This window comes from Delphinus delphis, chromosome 10 (assembly GCF_949987515.2).
Source record: "Delphinus delphis chromosome 10, mDelDel1.2, whole genome shotgun sequence".
In the NCBI taxonomy this organism is placed as follows: Eukaryota; Metazoa; Chordata; class Mammalia; order Artiodactyla; family Delphinidae; genus Delphinus; species Delphinus delphis.
The window spans coordinates 20,419,606-20,440,133 of NC_082692.2; the positions used below are offsets into that span (position 1 = coordinate 20,419,606).

The 20,528-nt window shown below is 44.0% G+C and overlaps 1 protein-coding gene across 1 annotated transcript in view; it reads left to right on the plus strand.

The window, feature by feature from the left end:
* The window catches only part of CARMIL1 (capping protein regulator and myosin 1 linker 1), a 321,444-nt gene that overhangs the window by 289,886 nt on the left and 11,030 nt on the right, over positions 1 to 20,528 (plus strand). The window contains exons 31-35 of the mRNA XM_060023517.2: positions 7,107 to 7,219; positions 12,563 to 12,998; positions 16,840 to 16,921; positions 18,662 to 18,865; positions 20,040 to 20,180. Coding sequence (XP_059879500.1) covers positions 7,107 to 7,219; positions 12,563 to 12,998; positions 16,840 to 16,921; positions 18,662 to 18,865; positions 20,040 to 20,180 — 976 coding nt within the window. The remainder of the gene's footprint in view (positions 1 to 7,106; positions 7,220 to 12,562; positions 12,999 to 16,839; positions 16,922 to 18,661; positions 18,866 to 20,039; positions 20,181 to 20,528) is intronic.

Sequence of the window (20,528 nt, forward strand, 5' to 3'; positions counted from 1 at the left end):
CTCTCCCCCCCGCCCCCACCCCTCCATCCCCCTACCCTTAGCTCCTAGGTGGATACCTACTCATTTTGCAGACCTCCACTGAGGCAAGACTTCTCCCAGGAAGCCCTCCCTGTCTCTACCTCTGTTCTCCCACATGGCTGGGGGTGCACGGCTCCAGGGAAGGTTGTTCTCCCACACTAGTTGTGCACAGTGCACAGCCTGGGCAACCGTCCATGGAGGCCCTGCTCCCTCAGTGCCTGGCTTTTACCCTGTTACAGCCCTCGCCATACAGTGTTTTCTAAGCACGCTTTCCTCGTTGTGTGTAAGCTCTGTGTAGGAAGGTGTATGGCTTATTATCCATGGTTGTATACTGAGCGCTTAGCATGAATTTATTCAATACAACGTAGCAGGCGTTCGATACTCACTGGATGATAGGTGGATCACTGGAGTCGTAGATGGATAAAAGTCACAACCAGTTACCTGCATGGTCAGTCATTTGCTCATTCCAGATCAGGTTGGGTGTATTTGGTTGATTTCTCTCATTTGATTCTGAATATCTTGACATGGTTTCAAAAAGACAAAAGAAAAAAACTTTAGTAAATTGTTTTCTTTTCCAACTTACTTGATTTTAACAGGGTTGGCAAACCCGAGGCTGCTTCATCCTGAGGACTCTGTAGCACAAGGGTATGTCCTAGGATAATGGATTACAGTCCTGGGTCTAAATAGATCTTCCCAGAGGCTTGGTAGCCTGAGAAAAAACGTGCACAGCTTGTTCTCCCTTGGGTTCACGGTGAAAATATGCTGCCTGATGGTTTCACAGAGCTTGTGATTTTCAAAGTGCTCTCACATCGAACACCTGTGTGAAGCTGCCACACCGGCCCCATTGTCCGCATTTTCCAGTGGAGGGTGAGAAAGCTGCAGTATTTAGTAGCAGCAGTCATTTAATATTATCGTTTTGGTTTTGTTTTGGTGGATTGAGTAGCCTTAGTCCACCCTAAATGGATCTTAGCTTTTCTAGAGCTTGTCCTTGACCCCTAATGCCCCTAACGAGCTTTTCTAGATGTCAGAACTCTCAAAGCCAAGGTATGGAGGCTGTTTTTACTTTCAGCATTTCTAATACCAACTGTGTGGTTTTCCCCCCCTACACCTGCTAATTCTTCAACTCTGGACCACAACTGGGTGTCCCACAATTCAATTCAATTCTGACCCCTCAGGTGAAGGGCTCAGCGGTACCCTCACTTCAGATACCAGTCTCAGGTCGCCTCTTGTACTTCTGACCGATCGACTTCATGGGAGGTTCCCATGCCCCCCTCCTTAGGTTAGATAATTTGCTAGAATGGCTCAGAATACCCAAGAGGACACTTTACTTACTATTACTGGTTTATTATAAAGGATACTGTCAACTGAAATAAAAGCATGCAATGTGAGAGCTGTGAGTTTCAGTTTTATTTGGGGACTTCCTGAGGATTATAGCCTGGGAGACAGCCTCTCCAAAGACTGAGGAACTGTTCAAAGAGGTGGGGGGAAGGTCAGCATATGTGTGATTTTGGAGAACGGGTATGTGCAGTCAAGCACATGTCTTGGTAGAAGGTTGCTGCTGGTCATGGGGCACCGATATCTTAACGATTGTAGTGCTTTTCTAAGTATGGGAAGATGCAAGAAATTGGGTTCATGACATTTTCTCTTGAAAATATTTAACTCTCTGAAGGCCTGTTCTGCCAATTTTCCCAGAGCACAGAGGGAACTCCTTTTGGGTGTGTTGAAGGTCAGCGACTGCAGTGGCTAATGGCTTAATCCTTGTAGAGCGACATGGCAAGCGACAACCTTTAGTTGGGGTTGTTACCCATACTGACCAACTGGCTATAAATCACAGGTTCCCACAGTCCTTCTTGGGTTTGATGTATTTGTTACAGCAGCTCACGGAACCCAGACATTACTTACTGGATTACTAGTTTATAATAAAAGATGATAACTCAGGAACAGCCAGATGGAGGAGATGCTTAGGGAAAGATATGCGAGAAGGGGCACGGAGCTTCCATGCCCTCTCCCAGCACATCACACTCCCTGCATCTCCACATGTTCACCAACCCAGAAGCCCTCCGAACCTTGTCCTTTGGTGTTTCTATGGAGACTTCATTACATAGTCATAATTGAGTAAATCACTGGCCATTGGTGACTGATTGAACTTCTGGGCCCTATCAGCTCCCTAAAGTGGAGGGGGTGGGACTGAAAATTCAAACCCTCTAATCACGTGGTTGGGTCTCCTGGCTATCAGCCCCCATTTTTAGGTGGGTTCCAAAGTCACCTCATTAACATAACCAAAACACCTTTATGGCTCTCATTAGTTAGGAAATTCCAAGCGTTTAGGAGCTCTGTGCCAGAAATGGGGATGAAGACCAAATATGTATTTCTTACTGTAAATCACTATATCACAGCTATCTTCATAACATAGTTGGGATGCTCTCTCTCCTTTCCTAGTCTCTGGAACAGTTTGCAAGTATTATAGATTTTCTGTTCCTCCCCCGGGAAGCCACCTGGGCCTGATGTGCTGTCTGTGTGCATGTCATGCTGATATGTCGATTTTTTTAAACTAGGGATTTTATTTCTTTCGTTATAGATCTATTGATGAAAAAGATGAATAGTCAATCTAAGAAAGAAATGGAAAATTTTATTTCAGCCAACCTAAGGATTATAACCCGGGAGACAGTTTTTCAGAAAGCTCTGAGGACTATTCTGCCTGTTAGAGGTCGAAACACAGTTATATAAGTTTTTGAGACAAAGGGTGATACGTCAGATGGTGTACTGACAGTTTACACAATCCAGACCTGCATGAACAAAGTGAGAAGTGGGTCATCCTGACCCCTTACAAGATTAAAAAGGAAGGTTATCGCCTAAGGAGGTCTGGTTAAGGCAGAATGCACAATACACTCTAAAGGGGAGGGGGGAGGGAGGTCCAAACGGGCAGAGAAAAATTTTATGTTTAAATTTTTCTCATCTTGCCGTAAAATGTGAATTTTATTTCATCAGATCTATTCAGATTACCTAATTCTCCTTGAGACCACTTTGGTAATTTCTTTTTTTCTAGGATATTGCCCACTTAGTCTAATAGTTCATTTACTTGTTTATAGAATTCTTTTGCATTTTTCATCTCTTCTGTATCAATAGCTGTGTCCCATTTTTCCATTTCTAATATATCTTAATTCCTCTCTCCTAATTTTGCAAGGTCTCGTTTACTAGTCTTTTTCAAAGAATTAGCTTTACTGGTCCTCTCAAGTTCATTAATTTTTGCCTTATTTTTTTTAAATTATATTTTGTTTCTTTTACTTCTTCTTGGAGTCCTTTTTCCTGGCTTGATTGCTTGGCTCTTAATTTTCCATGTTTCTTACTGTCTAATGTATGCATGTAAAATTTCAAGATTATTCAACTCACTAATTAGCACTCTTCGGGTTTCTTTTGCTCAGAGTCCCTAATGCACCTAATTGTCCTTCCTTCCTGCCCAGCTCTCGCCCCCGGCCCGCCCCCCCCCCCCGGACCCCACCCCGGCTGGTGGAGACACGAGAGATTTGGCAGCTGCCTTGTCAAAATCCAGGTGCACCCCCTACAGTGCTGCCCCGGTGCATTCATCTTAATAATCCAGGAAAAGGAGAACGGAGGGTGGTCTGATTGTCTTTAGTCTTCATAATCACCGGCTTATCTTCTAAGCATTCACAAATTATCCTATTAGCATTTACTTATACACCAGAGGTATGAGATCTACCTTCTTTATTTCTCAGATACCAACAACAGCGATTTCTGATTTTATTTGCAAAAGCCTGCCTCTGAGCACAGGTGCAGTTGGTTCCAACTAGCTCAGGGCTAAGCTTTCTGCTCTTCCTTTCCAATAGCTCCGCTCCCCTTTTTAGTCTGAAATTTATTCTCCTTGACATTAAAGACCCAAATCAAATGGAATTGTGAGAACTTCCGATGTCTGTATGTCCTTTCCTTTCCTTTCCTTTTGCTGGATATTGACCTGAAACAGCGTGTGTGTTTGTCTTTGAACTCTCCTGCCAAACCGCATGTCATTTTAGTCTTCAGCTTCTCTGCTGCTCTTCTTACAGGGTGCTGACTCCTCTTGCTTTTAACAGATGCATTTTAAGCTGCATCTCGCTCAAGGTCTCCCAGTGATCCTGGACTTCTCTTAATCTCTCTACTCCCAGTCTCTTTATCTCTAAAATGACAGGGTTGGGCCCCGGGGTGGTGGGTGGGGTCTCTAAGGTCCTGTCCAGCCCTAAAAACTGGCCTGTCCTACAGGACAGGAAACCAGATTGCTTTGTTGAGCCCTGTGTGCCTCCGTCTCTGAAATCCATTGATTGTTCTTCATGTCCCCAGAGACCTTTTATGCTAGCTGTGAATTGTTTCAAAGCAGGCAAAAAAGAAAAGGGCTGAAAGGAGAGATTATACTAGTAAAACTTTTTTTTCCCCCTCAAAATGGGAAGAGGAATTTGAGAGGCAGCCTCTGAGGGCAAGCGAGGGTGCCCTGGAAGGAAGCCCCGTGTTAGGACCACGTGTCCTGGGGTCACATCCTTCTCATCCATCAGTCAGGTGACCTGTGTGGGCACCTCTCACCCTCTGAGCCAAGGTTTGATCTACTAACCAAAACCTAGGATAACGCTATCTTTCCTTTGCAGTTCAAGGGGTAGGTGTGAAGATGAAATAGTAAACGATCGAGCACTGTACAAACTTAGGGAGCTGTTATTACTGTAGAGATTCCATTCTTTTACAAAAGGAAAAATGACAATCCAAGCAAGTTCTGTGCTACTTTGTCTTTTTTTTTTTTTTAACATCTTTATTGGGGTATAATTGCTTTACAGTGGTGTGTTAGTTTCTGCTTTATAACGAAGTGAATCAGTTATACATATACATATGTTCCCATATCTCTTCCCTCTTGCATCTCCCTCCCACCCTCCCTATCCCACCCCTCTAGGTGGTCACAAAGCACCCAGCTGATCTCCCTGTGCTATGCGGCTGCTTCCCACTAGCTATCTACCTTACGTTTGTTAGTGTATATATATGTCCATGCCTCTCTCTCGCTTTGTCACAGCTCACCCTTCCCCCTACTTTGTCTTTTGTAATTTAAACAGCAGTTGTTCAGTGAGCTGCTTTCTCTCCATAACTGAATTCTCAAATGTGGCTGATTCTCTGCTCTCTTGCAATTCACAAGAAAGCCTTGCTCCACTATAAAGCGCCAATCAGATGAGAGGTCTCATTGTTTTCATTATTCACATTTCACAGGGCTCTTGGTCTATTACCTATTGTCTGCTCACTTTTCAGCATTTCACAAATGTGAACTCAAACACACAGCTCATTTTTATAAGGGAGGTTGCCAGTGAATGATTGTTTAAAGCAAATGATGGGTCTTTTCTTTAAACAGTGCCTGTGCAGACAAGAGCCAGGTACCCCCAGAGGCAACTTGAGACTTGCAAATCAAGATTACAGGAAGGAACTTTCCCACCGCTCTGTGGCAAGACAACCTGCTCAGATATCGCAACCACATGGGAACTTGTCCTCTGCCCAACAGAATGGGCAAGATATATGTCCTTTCTCAATGGCCCACAAGCTATCTGTGTGAATAGTGTATTAATACACTATTGCAGACACAAACCAAGCATGTTACTGAGTTCACTATGAGTTGTCCATTCAAAGAGAAATGCTAGATTGGTGAATAATTTCCATATACCTTCTCACCAGCTTCTGTCCTGAGACTCAAGCTTTCGACACCTGCCCCTGGATTTCCACAGCACCTCAGATAACACTGCCTGAAACTGGACTCATCATCTTCTTCCCAAAGTTGAATCTTTGAACTATGTTCCCTAGAATGATGCTCCCATTCACCCAGCCTGGAAACTTCAACCTCATCTTAGGCAACGTCTTTCTTTCTCTTCTCATTTCACTAGTACTTAGTCCCTCATCTCCTCCTGATTAGACCAAACAATCACAGAAGTCTTTCGTTTGTGTTCCTGAACAGATTTCCCTAGTTATAATCCCTGGCTTCTCCAGTATATCCTTCATGCTGCCCCAGAATCATCTGACCAAAATACAGGTTGAGTCATGGCATTTCTTTGAGGCTCCCTCTCACCTACAAAGTAAATTCCGCACTTTTTAGCATAGGATTCAAGGTTGTTCACTGTCAGTCCTTGTATTATTAGTTGGGAAGTATTCATTCAATTAGAGATAATGAGAGATACTGAACTAAAAATGACGTAAATCATGAGAAATACTTATTTTCTTACTTAACAAGAAATCCACAAGTCTCAGGATCCAGGACTGGTTTATTCACAGCATAAGCACCCAGGTGGTTTCCACTGTTCTGCTCTTTCATCCTTAGCATGGTGGATTTTGTCCTCAGGTTTGCTTCCTCTTGAACTCCAGGTGGCTGCTGCAGCTCAGACATCACATCCTCTCTCCCACAACCATGCAGAAAAAAATGCATCCCTTCCTCTGCAGGAAAACCTGCCCATGAGCCCCCTGGTAACTCACTGGCCAGAACTGTATCACATGCCCATGCCTACCAGTCACAGACAAGGAGATTAATGTATCTGACTTGTTCAGATAAGTATTCCATCTTGAAATCAGGGTTCTTCCAGCAAGCAAGAAAGAAAGCAGGTGGTGGTGGGGGGGGGTGGTGTTTGGAGTGGCCATTTTTAGTATCTGCTAGGGTTAATACTCAGCAGTTAACTCTATCCCTAAACCTCAGGCCCCGGCCACTGGAGTTATTACTGTTTTCAAAACTTAGTGTGTGTATCATTTTCTCACGCATTCTCTCTTCCCTTACCAATATGCCCGCAATGCCTTCCTCTGCTTCAGGAACACATGACTCTTCATAGCCTGCTAGGTTCCAAGCTGCTTCTGCGACAGCAGTCAGACTTAATCCTCCAGCAGGCTTTGTGTTTCTAGTGCATTTCTCACTTTTGTTTCTTTCTACCCTTGTTACAGTTGTAATGTGACTTCTATTCCAGTAGAATATAAGGGCCCTATGTCAGTCAGTCTTGTCCTTCCCATGGCCTTTATCACAGTGCCTTGAATCTAGCAATACATGTTTGCCGAATTAAGTTGAATGTAAATTAATATCACACCTGTTTGGTTTGCAGGGCTGTGCTACCAGCCTAGTCTCCCAAGATGGTGAACAGAATGGTCTTATGGGGAGAGTGGATGAAGGTGTAGATGAATTTTTCACCAAGAAGGTGACCAAAATGGATTCCAAGTGAGTTCAGAGTCATTTCACTAATCATATGATTTAATTCATATTTAAATTACTAACAATTACAAGTAAATTTAGTACGTACTAAGGCTCTTATTTCATGTAAGTATGAAATGTATTTCATGTACATTTCATGTAAGTACATTTTGCAGGGGATTTACTGTTCTGGTGGTTTGCAAATGTGATCTTCAGGCCAGCAACATCACTATCAACTGGGAACTTATTAGAAATGCAAATTCTCAAACCTCTACCCCAGACCTACTGAATCAGAAGCTAGAGGTGGGGCCCAGCAGCCAGTGTTTTAATAAGCCCTCCAGGGTGTACTGAGGCACGCTCAAGTTGAAGGACCATTGTACTCTTCTAAATCAGAGCACAGAATGTACCTCCCCAAGGTATTTTTTTTTTAGGGCATCATCACATTCACCTGGGTATATCTAGGACAGTGGGCACTGGCAGGCTGAAATTACTTACAGTGGACCCTTGAACAACGCACGTTTAAACGGCACGGGTCCACTTATTTGTGGACTTTTTTCAACAGTAAATACTACAGTACTGCACAGGCTGTGGTTGGTTGATCTGTGGATGTGGACAAACTCGGATACTGAGGACCTGCTCTAAGTTATATGTGAATTAACCCCCTCGTCGTTCAAGGGTCAGCTGTATTTAAAAATTCCTCACATTCATAATTTGATGTATCTGGGGGCCTGTATCATTGCTAAATGACAAAGCTTTAACAGACAGTGTCAGAATGACAACAGAATTAGTGAAGAGCCTTCAGAGTTAGCCTCTAAAAAGTTTCCTCTGTATTTTCTTATTAACAACATGGAGTTTCCTTAGAAGACAACTCAATAGTACTTTTATTAAGAGCTTAACTTGAAACACTCCAGCCTTTAAGCATGACTTGTACCAAGTTACTTAATCCCCAACTATATGCAGATCCATCCCCAAGTACACTCTGAATATGGATTTGTGTCTGTGAAGTGTTCTTCACCTTGAGATATCAAATTCAAGAACGAATTGAACCATCCTGATAAGCTGAGGGGGAACAGGCCAGGCACCGGGAAGGAAGAAGCTAGTCCGTTCTATAGATTGATGTGCCTTATCTTGCCTTAGCAGGATGGTGAGGTGGGAATAAGTTAAATTTTTGTGTCCATACCAGTATAACTTACCTAATGTTATAAGCTTTAGGACCCAATCATTTGTCTTCTTTGACACTTGAAGCTTGGCATACTAGGGAAAATTCTATTCTCCTCTCCTTCAAGATCCAATGTAAATGTCATTTATTCAAAATAAGTGTTATTTATTCTAGTCAGGGGAAAGCCTTGACTATTCCTCCCCCACCTCCCACCTCCAACCCCCCAAATTAATTGCTCTTTCTCTAGTGCTGAGTCAACCCTGCCCCCCCCCTTTTTTTTCATCCTCTACACACACGTGTTAGGGCAACAGAATCCTTCCAGAGTTTGTTTGGTTTTTAATTTTTTTACAGCGTGGGGAATAGATGGACATATTCTCAGCACAAAAGATTCAAGCAATACCAGCATAAACTGAGCCAAACGGGAAAATCCTTCTTGATGACTGGCTTTCAAGTCTTTTCTTCCCAAAGGATGCTTTTCTTCACAAACAATGCCTGGGTCTTACTGTTCATTATAACTTCAGTGTCTGACACAGCCCATAATGTATCACCTGCCCTCAGTCACTATTGGTTTAATGAATCAAGACAGTCTTTGGCCTGTATCTGTATAAACAGATAAAATTGTAGGCTCTCCTCTTCCCAAACTTTGGAAATTGAGTTAGTGGAGAGATCTGTGCGCGTTAGATCTAGATCATCTGTGGTGTCACCGCCAGTGTGATGTCCTCTGCCCTTAAAGCTGCCTCCTTCTTTAATAGGCTGTGAATGAAAGTTGGGCAGACTTTATAAGGTGTAAAACCCACTTTCTACAAAGATACTGCTCTAGGAGGATTCTCTGCATGTCCAAGTGCACACATAGAACTAGGTACATCAGTTTTTGTCAAATAATGATGGAATCTACTAAAAGTTGTGATTTGTTTTATTTTGTTATATAAAACCAGATCATTGTCAGTTTGTTACGTAGAGGTCTAGGTGCAGGTCAGACCATCAAGTTGTATGAAGGAAGTTTGAAAGTCAAAGTTGCACACGTGCTCCTCATAGTTTAAAATGTCAGGTGTTCTTCAAGGCTTTTTATTAACAAATAAAGGCGGGGGGCTGTTTCTTTCCCTATTCCCCAGGGCAATTAATTCCTGTTCCTTTAGCCGTTTACTTTGATTTTGCTTCCATATTTCTTTTTTGTTGTTGTTGCTATTTCTTATTTTTCAGTTTTAAATAGTAACCATAACTGGTGGCTTCTTACTATATAGAGGATGATACTTTAGCTCTTATACAGTCTGACCCTTCTGTCCACCAAACGCATGCAGGCAAACTCACACACACACACACACACACACACACACACACACACACACACACACTTCCTCTTCCTGCCATCTTATTTAGTTATGTCGTAACTGTTGGTTACATCAGTGTTTAATGTTTACTTCATTATAAGCATGTAAATATTCACAGCTAAGTTATACAGTATGGTATGATTACATTTCCTTTCCTATACAACTCTTTTTAAAATTTTTATTGGGGTATAGTTGCTCTACAGTGTTGTGTACAGCAGAGTGAATCAGCTATACGTATACATATATCCCCTCCTTTTTGGGTTTCCTTCCCATTTAGGTCACACAGAGCACTGAGTAGAGTTCCCTGTGCTATACAGTAGGTTCTCATTAGTTACCTATTTTATACATAGTAGTGTGTATATGTGTCAATCCCAATCTCCCAATTCATCCCCCCCAACCTCCATGGTGTCCATACGTTTGTTCTCTACATCTGTGTCTCTGTTTCTGCTTTGCAAATACGTTCATCTGCTATACAACTTTTTGTTTTCCCTGGAGTTAACAATTGTCTCCTTTTGCATTTGCTTAGTTTTCTGTATTCCTATCTCTGACATATCTCCTAAGTCTCCAGTAGAGGTAGAAATTTCCCCAAGTCTTCTCAGTTTCATCTTCCTGGGCACATCCTTCACTGCTCTCTGATCGCCCCAGGGTGACCTGTAGGCCGCGTCCCCTGCTGTCCTCCTGGGATGTCCCTTCGCTGTCTGCTGGGGGCCTCCCCTCGCTCATTCCTGTGTCTTTCCTGTTTCCTTTGGCCCGGTCGTCGTCTTCCTTATTACTTCACTCTCTTTCTGGTGCAGCACCTCCTCGGTTTGCTTGCTGAGAAAGGAAGCATGGGAAGTGAGTTTCTGAAATGCATATGTCTTGCATTTTGCTTAATAGTGTGACTAGGTATACAACTCTAGATTGGAATCCATTTTTCTTTAGAATTTTGAAAACCTGGTCCCAGTATCCTCAAGCTTCTAGTTGCTCTAAGAATCCAGTGTCATTTTGAGTCCTGATCCTTTGTGGCTTGTTCTTTTTTTCCTCTTCTCAGGAAGCATTTAGGATCTTCTTTCTGCTCCTGGTATATTGACATTTTATGATGATATCCTCTGTGTGGGTTTTTTTATTTTGTTTTGTTGAAACCCATTTGCTAGGCACTAATGAGCCATTTCAATCTGGGAATTTATATTCTTTGGTTCTGGAGTTTTTCGTGAATTATTTCTTTTAAATTTCTTTGCTTTTGGGCTTCCCTGGTGGCGCAGTGGTTGAGAGTCCACCTGCCGATGCAGGGGACAAGGGTTCGTGCCCTGGTCCGGGAAGATCCCACATGCTGCGGAGCGGCTGGGCCCGTGAGCCATGGCTGCTGAGCCTGCGCGTCTGGAGCCTGTGCTCTGCAACAGGAGAGGCCACAACAGTGAGAGGCCCACGTACCACAAAACAAACAAACAAACAAACAAACAAAAAAATATACATATATATATATAAATTTCTTTGCTTTTTCTCTATATTCTTTTTCTTAAACTCCCATTATTGTTTCCTCTATTAATCCACTAGTTTTGTTTTTTTTAACTGGTTTCTCTTCTATTTCTTCATTCTTTTTCTTAGCCTCCCCCCATCAACTTTCTGTGCGATTTCCTCAGTCTTATCTTCCAACCTTGAGTCTTCCACTTCTGCTGTCACATTTTTCTATTATTCTTGTTTCATGGAGTTTATTAACATGTTTACCCCCTGAATACATGGGAGATCCCAAGGGAAACAATAATTCCCTGAAATGGCCCACACTACCACCTTAAATACCATCTTCAGCTAAAGACAGAAGATGAGGTTGGGGACAGTTTGGGGAGGTTATCCTGAACCACATAAACAGGGGTAAGGTCGTTATGCAGGTTTAAGTCCCTACCTTCTCCATTGATACATTTCTAGGGATTTAGTGATTCTATTTTTCCTGGTACTGAAAGGAATACACCCTTACAAATGGAGATTTTCCTTAGAAATGTAAATTTCTCTTACAGAAAGGTAACTACTCTGTTTTCAGAGCTTCTCCTGTGTCTGCTGTTCCTTAAAAATAATCAGCCTCAAATATTCCTGTGCCAAAGAGGCATACTTCGGGGTGGCACATTCTGCTCCCCTTCCCCTGAAATCCATTTGCTTCAGGGCCTCCCCTACTAATGCTTTAGAGGTCAGCTTTCCCAGATTAATAAGTTTTCACTCCTAACTATTGTGGCTTCCGAACTCTTGTTTTTGTCTTTTCTCCCCTCTGGGGCTTATGCCTTTTTTTTTTTCAATCCCTTACTGGGATTTTCCCTGGGACTCAAGGAGCTAAACGGGTATTCATCCTTCCAGCTTTAAGTGAAAGGCAGTGATGATACCTCCCACTCAACCCACATCATTTACACTTTCTCCCCATCCATTTCCTGACAAACTTCTACCAAAGCTTACTGTCCGCTTTTTCATGTTGTTGCCTCTTGCAGTGGTATTACATTTAAGCAGGGATCCGGATCTTGGTTTGAGCACTTAGGGCGGGATTTCAGATGTTATCTAATGACCGGGGAAGGATTTTAGGGGCTTAAGGGGAAATCTGGCCCTTCCAGTGCCCGCCAAATTCAATAAGGCAGTCCGTCGCCCACCTGTGTCTTGGGTGGAGCCACCCTTTCTGGAAGCTCTCTGGAGCATTTAAACATAAACTCCACTCCGCTCTCAGTCCTCCCATTCACATCAGATTCCCATTGTCGATTTGTGTGGATATGATGATATCCAACGTTCCTATTTCCAAAGTCAGCTTTTCTTTAAATGCTTCAGAACGGTTGCCATGTAAGCAGCGATCTCCCTGTTTCTGTTTTGACTGATTCTTGCTGGAGCGTTAATTACAGTAAACCCAACAGGATTTGTTCTTTTGAATCACAGGAGAGGGTCAGCAAGAGGCTCAGAGTCCCATGAGCTTAGTGAAGGAGGAGACGAGAAGAAAAAGCGAGACTTTCGGAAAAGTGGCTTTCTCAACTTAATCAAACCCCGGACCAAACCTGAGCGGTCACCAGCGGTCTTGATGACAGAAGAACTCTCCTCTCCAAAGGCAGGAGTCAGAAGTCCAGCTGTGGACACCCCCAGGAAGGACACGAAGCCAGCCGAGCACAACGGCAGTGCTGATCGGGTAGAGGAGATCAAAACACCTGACTCCCTAGAAGAAAGTCAAGGGGAAGACGTGGGGAAGGTGGACCGGAGTGAGAGCAAGGGCAGCCCCCAAGGAGGGCGAAGGTACAGGGTCCAAGTGATGGGCAGCGGGCTGCTGGCAGAGATGAAGGCCAAGCAGGAGATGAAAGCCAAGGCTGCTTGCTCACTGAAGGTAAGGGAGGAGGGTCTGTTTTGACTTGGTTGCCTTTGTCGTTTTTGTCTCCACTCGGTTTTTATGGGCAAGACAGGTACAGAAAAATAACCTGTGGGTTAAATAAAAATCCGAAAACAGGCCTTTTTCCTAAAGAACCCGGAACACAGATCAGAGGGCCTGGTCTTCCCATGTTTTCCCGCTGGCATGAGGGTCACGCTCTCCAGGAGAGCCTCAGCCCGGGAAGGCCAGGCAGTGGCTGAAGGTCCACGGGGCTTGTCTCACCTGCTCAGGTGCTCCTGTGCGTGTCATAGAAACATGTGACAGCTGTGCCAGGGACATGCCCCACTTTTGGGAAAGACTGTCTGTTGAATCCAAACAGAGACCTGAGGGTGATTGGAGATAGGAAAGCTGACAGAGGCAAATAAAATTATTGAAACCAGATTCTAGTTATATCAAGGGAGATCTGTTTTTCAGTTATTTCAGAATTTATGTCCTTTTCCAAACCTGAAAGTTCCTTGCTAAGTTCCAGGTTTAAAAGTCAAAGTATTCTGTTAGAATTAATTGAATACTTGACCATTGAGATATGTTGTCTATTGCTGTGAAGAAGCACTTTATCATTTAAAAATTGCTGAGTCCCCCCAAAATCTGACATAATGCATTACTTACTTTTGAACTTTTTAAAATATAAGTTGCGTATTTTTTTTTCTCCTTTTACCTCTGTTTTTTCCGGCAGCTGCTTGAGGATTGTATCCTTATTGTGATCACGAAGATTAATATGTTTAACCCAGGTTTTGGTCACTATCAGCTCACTATCCTGAGCTCTTTTATGTTTGTAAAACTGGGTTCTCTAATGAAGGGAAAATTGCACATCGATTTTTATTTGAATCAGAATAAAATAGTTCATCCCAATGAACCCTTGATTTTCAGAAAGTAAATGGTTAACTGTTTACCAGGACATGCAGGGCTGTTTTATATTACTTCTAAACAACTGATTATTTTTTCATTAAATCCTGCACCCTGCATGATTTTACAGCTGTTCACCGTAGTTCTTCCGCCAGCACCATCGTTACCTAGCAATTTTCTAGTTACGCATCCCTCCTCACTCACCCATTAGCCCGCAGAGAAGAGCTGAGGGGCTGAAACTACACTCTGTTAACATGGGAGGCGTGTTGTGGCCTCACTGGTCAGAATTCTGAACACTGTGACCACATCATTGGTGAGTCACACACCCAAGGATATGTTTACATTTTAATCTGTTTCATAGACTTTCCTTACAACAAGGGATGTGCTGTTCTCACTAATGAGCGGTTTATTTTTATCACTGTTTCCATTGATGAATAGCAGCCTTTTGGTAGAAAGATGAGAAGTGTTGGAGGGTTTTTTTCCAGGTGCTTTGGATTTGATAAACTGGCTCCAAGTGACAAAATTCTTAAGGTTTAATTTGTTCAAGACTTATACTAATGATCTTTGAGCACCATCTAGTGTCTATTAAAACAAGAATAAAAATCCTTAGTATTTAAAATTGGAACCAGTCAAGGGTGTTCTATCAGAACTATAAAATAATGAGAACGTGTTTTGAAAATGAGTTTTAGAATATTTTCCCCTAAAATTCCATGACTGTGTTCCCTATAAAGTTAGCAACATAGGCACCAGAAGTGAATATACTATGATAAAAAAATATATTATATATATAATATATATGTGTGTGAATGTATATATATAGCCTTCACTTTCATCTGGAGTAATTCTCTTTCCCTACTTACGTTTAATATATGTGTTTATTTAAAAATACATATATTTTCACAGAAAGAACTGTGAAAATGAAAGTATGGTGTTTATTATTTATTAACAAAGGAGAGTAACAGGTATTGAAAGCTTAGCGGCCACATCTTTTCTCCTGGGGCCACCTCGTCAGCTGCCTGCACTCAGAGACAATTGACTTCAGGTTATTTCATCCTCATTCCGCACAGGCATTTTGGGGATTTATAACTACCTCAGAAAGCCTGGAAGGAAAAAGTGAAAACAACTCCTAGGATTAGATTTTTTTTTTTTTTTTTGGCCATACGCGGGCCTCTCACTGCTGTGGCCTCTGCCGTTGCGGAGCACAGGCTCCGGACGCGCAGGCTCAGCGGCCATGGCTCATAGGCCCAGCCGCTCCGCGGCACGCGGGATCCTCCCGGACCAGGGCGCGAACCCGTGCCCCCTGCATCGGCAGGCAGACTCTCAACCACTGCGCCACCAGGAAGCCCGGATTAGATTTTAAATGTAGGCAAGTGAGGTGACCAGGGTATAAAATTTAAGGAGGCCCTTACTCTCAGATGCCAGCCCTGCACTTGCATGAGCCTAAAAGGCAGTTTCTCCTTAAGCAAGGCGCTCAGGGCACAAACTTAACTTCTCTTCATTCCTGGCCCTGTTTAAATACTCCACTTTATCATTTTTATCTGAGCTTGGATACCCACGCCCCTGCCTTCTAAGAAGCTATAAAAGGCTAGGTCAGGCACTCTGCATCTGAGGACCGGTTTGGCCCAGCCTCTAGACGTCTTGGGGGCTGGGGGGGGAGTAAAGCGCCCCCTGCTGGTTTTGGCTGGCAGTTCATGGCTAGCCCCTGGCCCTGCGGACTTGCGTCAGGACTCAGAGGGCTCCACGTGCTGCCCCTGGCACGGGGCTTCCCTTCCTTGGGGTCACTTTTCCATAATGTCAAATAACGTGCCGTTCTCGCTGTGGTACTTGTGTACACACTTCCTCTGAGACCTCAGTAACCACCACTAGTGAAAGTGGAACTTCCATAGGCTCGCTGAGAAATTCCTCGGCACTCCTGCCACGCTCCCCCTCCCTCCTGACACAGCTGGCACTCCCGGCGGATGCGCGGCTGTGGCAGATTGTAACGAGGCAGATCTCAACTGTGTTTGAGATCATCTCTCCTGTGTCATCGGAAACAATTTAAAGCTCGGAACTGGCAGCAGATATTTGCTTTTTAGGTTTGTCAGAAGCGTGAGTTGAGCAGGAACCGGCAGGCCGAAGCTCGAACTGTCTTAGGAATCTTCATGCCTCCTGGTCCACCCGCCCCGCTTTTTTTGTTTTTTAGACGGGAGGCAGGTGTGGGTCATCTCTGCCAATAGGGTTCTCGGGTATCACTGAGCAAACGCTAGCCTTCTTTTTTGTTTTTTCGTATCTTTTTTGTGTCTAAATGCCTCACGCTCTTGTGGACTTCCTGCCCCATAAAGCAGAGGCTGATTCCTCCCTCGCCATCTCACCTTCCTTGTCTTTGCCATCATAAACTCTTCCCACCTGCAGATTTAAAAAAAATTAATTCAGACCTATTTATATTTGCCTCTCCTAAACTATAGACGTGTGTCTAGTGCTTCTGCCTCAGTGGCAGGGAAGACCCTGCCCATTTCAGGCCCCTTCCTACCTATTTTGTACACTGAGGTTGGGAAGGTTTCCACTGCTTTTAGATCAGTGGAACCCAATCTGGAGAGGGTCCTGGAAACAATTAGAATATCAGTGCCCCCATCACGTGGAGCCTCAGGGGCTGCAGAGCCCGCCTAGGTGTTCAATCAGAAAAACCACCACGCCCACTGGCTCCCTGTGGCCCTGCCCCTCTGTCCATGGGGAGCATCCTGAGGGAACTGGCCGCAACTTGGACCCCAGAGCCCTGATTGTAAACACAGAACAGAGCATGTCTCATGGTTTTGTCCCAGCAGCAGAGCCTCAGGGAGATGGGGAGGTCGGACACAGTCAGTGTAATGACAGTAGAGTTAAGGAGCCATTATTTGTTGCCAGTTATTATCTGCTTTGTTCTTTTTCTTACACTTTAAAAAACTGTGCACTTTTGGGGCGGGGCACTTGAATTTTTTAGAAACTTGGAAATGATGCCATCTCCCAGGATTCTTCCAGCCTGGCCTTGAGCAGCACAGAACGGTTGGATGGAGGTGGGGCAGGTAAGTCAGGCCATTGCCGTCACCCCCTTAAGAAAAACACGGTCTGATTCCATGCCTCAAATGTGATTGACAGAAGGCAAATAAAGATGGAGAGCAAGGATGGGCCTCTGTGTTACATGTTCTCAGCTTTCACCTAAAAGACCACAGCCCTTCACCTGCCCGACACCTCCCACCATAGTAGCCTGGCACCTGGGCAGGGCACCTTTCCCTGTTTCCTAAAGGGAAGAGACTTCATTGAGAAGAACTCCTAAACTGTGGGCATTTGTACATTATTCATGCTGGTTACTTCATTTCCTTGTTCTGTTCATCATGGCTGATGAATTAATTTAATTAATTAATTATGGAAGTATAATTGACCTACAACACTGTGTTAGTTCCAGGTGCACACCACCGTGATTTGATATTTCTATCACAAAATGATCACCACGATAAGTACCATCTGTCACTGTACAAAGTTATACCAAAATCACTGACTGTATTCCCCATGCTGTACGTTTCATCCCTGTGACGCATTTATTTTGTCCCTGGAAGTTTGGACCTCTTAATCTCCCTCACCTAATTTCACTCATCCCTCTACCCATTTCTTCTCTAGAATCCACCTGCTTGTTTCCTGTATCTATGAATCTGTTTCTGTTTTACTGATGATTTAAAAATAGGCCGTACATGGTATATGGGAGGAGGCCCTTTAACTGACATGAGGGGATGCTCTTTTCTTTCAGCTTGAATATTCCTGAATATCCGATTTCCTTTGACCCTCGGACTTTTCAGGTGCAGAAAGAGAGTAAGATACTTTAGATGCACACTGGCGAGTAACTTGTAAATTGTGCAGAAATTACCTCATTTTACTGTTTGACGTTCTTGTGTTTGGCTTTAGCATCTTCATAAGGTAAGAGTTGGGCTAAAACTCATATTCAACTGGCTCTTTTTTGCCTCTTATCTGGATAATTAAGGCAGCAAAAGCTATGGAGGCGGGGCATGAGCTGATACTCCTGGAGTGGTTCTCACTAGACTTGAGGTTCTGGGCATCGGCACAGCGCTCCTCTCCCAGGACCTGCAGCCAGACCCCTAACTGATTGTGCTCCAGAACGGAGGCACCTGCACTTGGTTAGACCTGTACCTTGTGCCAGATCTAAGGAAGATCTGATGGCTTCAAATGGACTGAGGCCTGCTCTCCCCCTATACACTCATATGGACATGTGCCCTATTAACTATGAGGCTCGTCATCTCTGGAATAGTCAGGGGTGATCGGAAGAGCACCACCAAATTCACCACTTTTCTAGCAAGAATTTTTGTCTTCCACCAGGGTGTTCTGATTCTGAAAACATGCTAGAATAGCATGTTCCTGTTCTAAAATATCTTTGATGACAGATACAGAAAAGAAACTAGTGGTTACCAGTGGGGTGATGGGTGGGAGGAGGGGCAAGATAGGGATTAAGAGGTATAGACTGCTAGGTACAAGATAAGATACAGGGCTGTAATGTACAGCACAGGGAATATGGCCAATATTTTAATAGTACGTTATATATGGAGTATAATCTATAAAAGTATTGAGTCACTATGTTGTACACATGAAACTAATATAATATTGTAAGTCAACTATACTTCAATTAAATATCTGATGAGAAATGACAAGAAACCATTATAGCAGTTTGCACCAGACCTCTACCTTCAAAGGACTGGTTTTTTCACCTTTGAGTTTTTACAGTGAAGTGCTTTTTGTACCCATTTTCATTTTAAAAGTGCCTAAAGTGCATCCAGAGAACCGCTTCGGTTTGGGAACGCCAGAAAAGAACACCAAAGCAGAGCTCAAGGTGGAGGCGGGCTCCAGGTCCCGGAGCCTTTCCAGCAGGCCCACCAGCCCGAAGCCCCTCCTGCAGTCCCCCAAACCCAGCCTGTCGGTGCGGCCCACCATCCCGCAGAAACCGAGAACCGCCTCGCGGCCTGGTAAGGGTTTTGCTGGTCAGGAAGTGACACCACGACCGGGCCTCCACAGCTGGTTTCCAGGGCGGCTGGTGAACGTGGAGGGGGCGTGTGTGCGGGATGGGCCGTGAGAAACCTGCCACAGTGACAAAGGCTGAAGGGTGCCTTCATTCAGCCCTGAGGTCACCCACTCAGGGACTGTCCTTGCGCTCAGGGCTACGGCTCGGAGGCAGGATGGATAAAGCAGCCTCGTGGGGTGCTGACCCCTTCACAGGGCTCAGTGTAGCTTCCTGAAAGCTGTGTCCTGGTGCTCCGACCCTTCAGAAGGCCACAGTTTAAGGATGAGGGCCACAAATAGGGAACGCATATGTTGCTGTGTTTTTAATCCCATAGCCTGTGAAATATTTAGGGTTTAGAACAGGGCTTGGCAAACTATGGGGCTGTTGTTGTAAATAACATGTCATGGGCACACAGCCCTACCGTCTGTGTATACCACAGCCCGGCCCACACACACACCAAACTGAGAATTACTTTGCAGGTGATACAGCAGAGAAAGGAGTGCAATGCAGTTAATCCTTTCAATTAGACTGAAACAGGACGGCCTTTAGAATTAAGAGACGAGAGTTCTAATCCTACCTATTTTGCCATCTTTTTAGCTTAGCAGGTCAATCTCTCCAGTTATACAGTGCTCACCACAGTCCTTTCTGGTTCTCAAAGTGCATGATTCTAAGTTATTCTTACTGATCTCAGTATGTGTGTGTGGGTACGTGCACCTCCACTCCTGGAAGCGCAAATACATATTATATACACGTGGTGACCACTTTACTGGATTTGACAACAGGTAAAGGCAATGGGTTATAACTATCACGTATTTTAAGAGAATCAAATAGCCTCTGTGTTTGAGGCAGAGGGAGTGTTCAGTTCACTTACAGTCTAATTTTCAAACACCAGCTCACTGAAATTGAAATTCTATATGCAAGATAGATTCACATCTGCAAATTTTAACTCTTCGTAAGTTTTCATTATTTTTCTCTCTATTGTTTACTTCACTGAGCTATGAAGCTAGTTTTTGGCCAGAAAAATTCTCTGCTGCTTTTTAAAAGATTATTCGTTATTTGTTTTTAAAGATTAACCCAGCTTATAGCTTTAGGAATCCAGTTTGTGAGACAGGTTGACTCATGTCTTTGTGTCTCCGTAGAGGACATCCCAGACTCTCCATCCAGCCCGGATTCCCCTAAAGTCGCTCTTCTTCCGCCTGTCCTGAAAAAGGTTCCTTCGGACAAGGAGAGAGATAGCCAGGGCAGCCCACAGCCCAGTCCCAGGACGTTTTCCCGGGAAGGTAAGACATGTTTTCTCTGAGTGAGCTCTCCGCAAGGAGAGTCATTTCAAGCGGAAGGAATTAATCTTGGACTCAACTTATATCCTAGAGTTTGTCGGTCAGCTCAGCGTCCCTTGGATTAAGTTTTGGAACCAGTGCAGTACTTTGTTCAGAAACTTGATTCAACATTGTTGGTGACACTGGGTCTTCAAGGAGGACCATATACAGGGAATAAAAGCGTAACGGAGACACTCAGCCCAAAGATCTTGTAATAATCATCTCTAGATGCTCCTGAACTCCCAGTGTGTTAGAAGTGCACGCACATTGTTTTGTGACGCATTTGGTTGCTACCTGTAGGTTTCTAGGTCC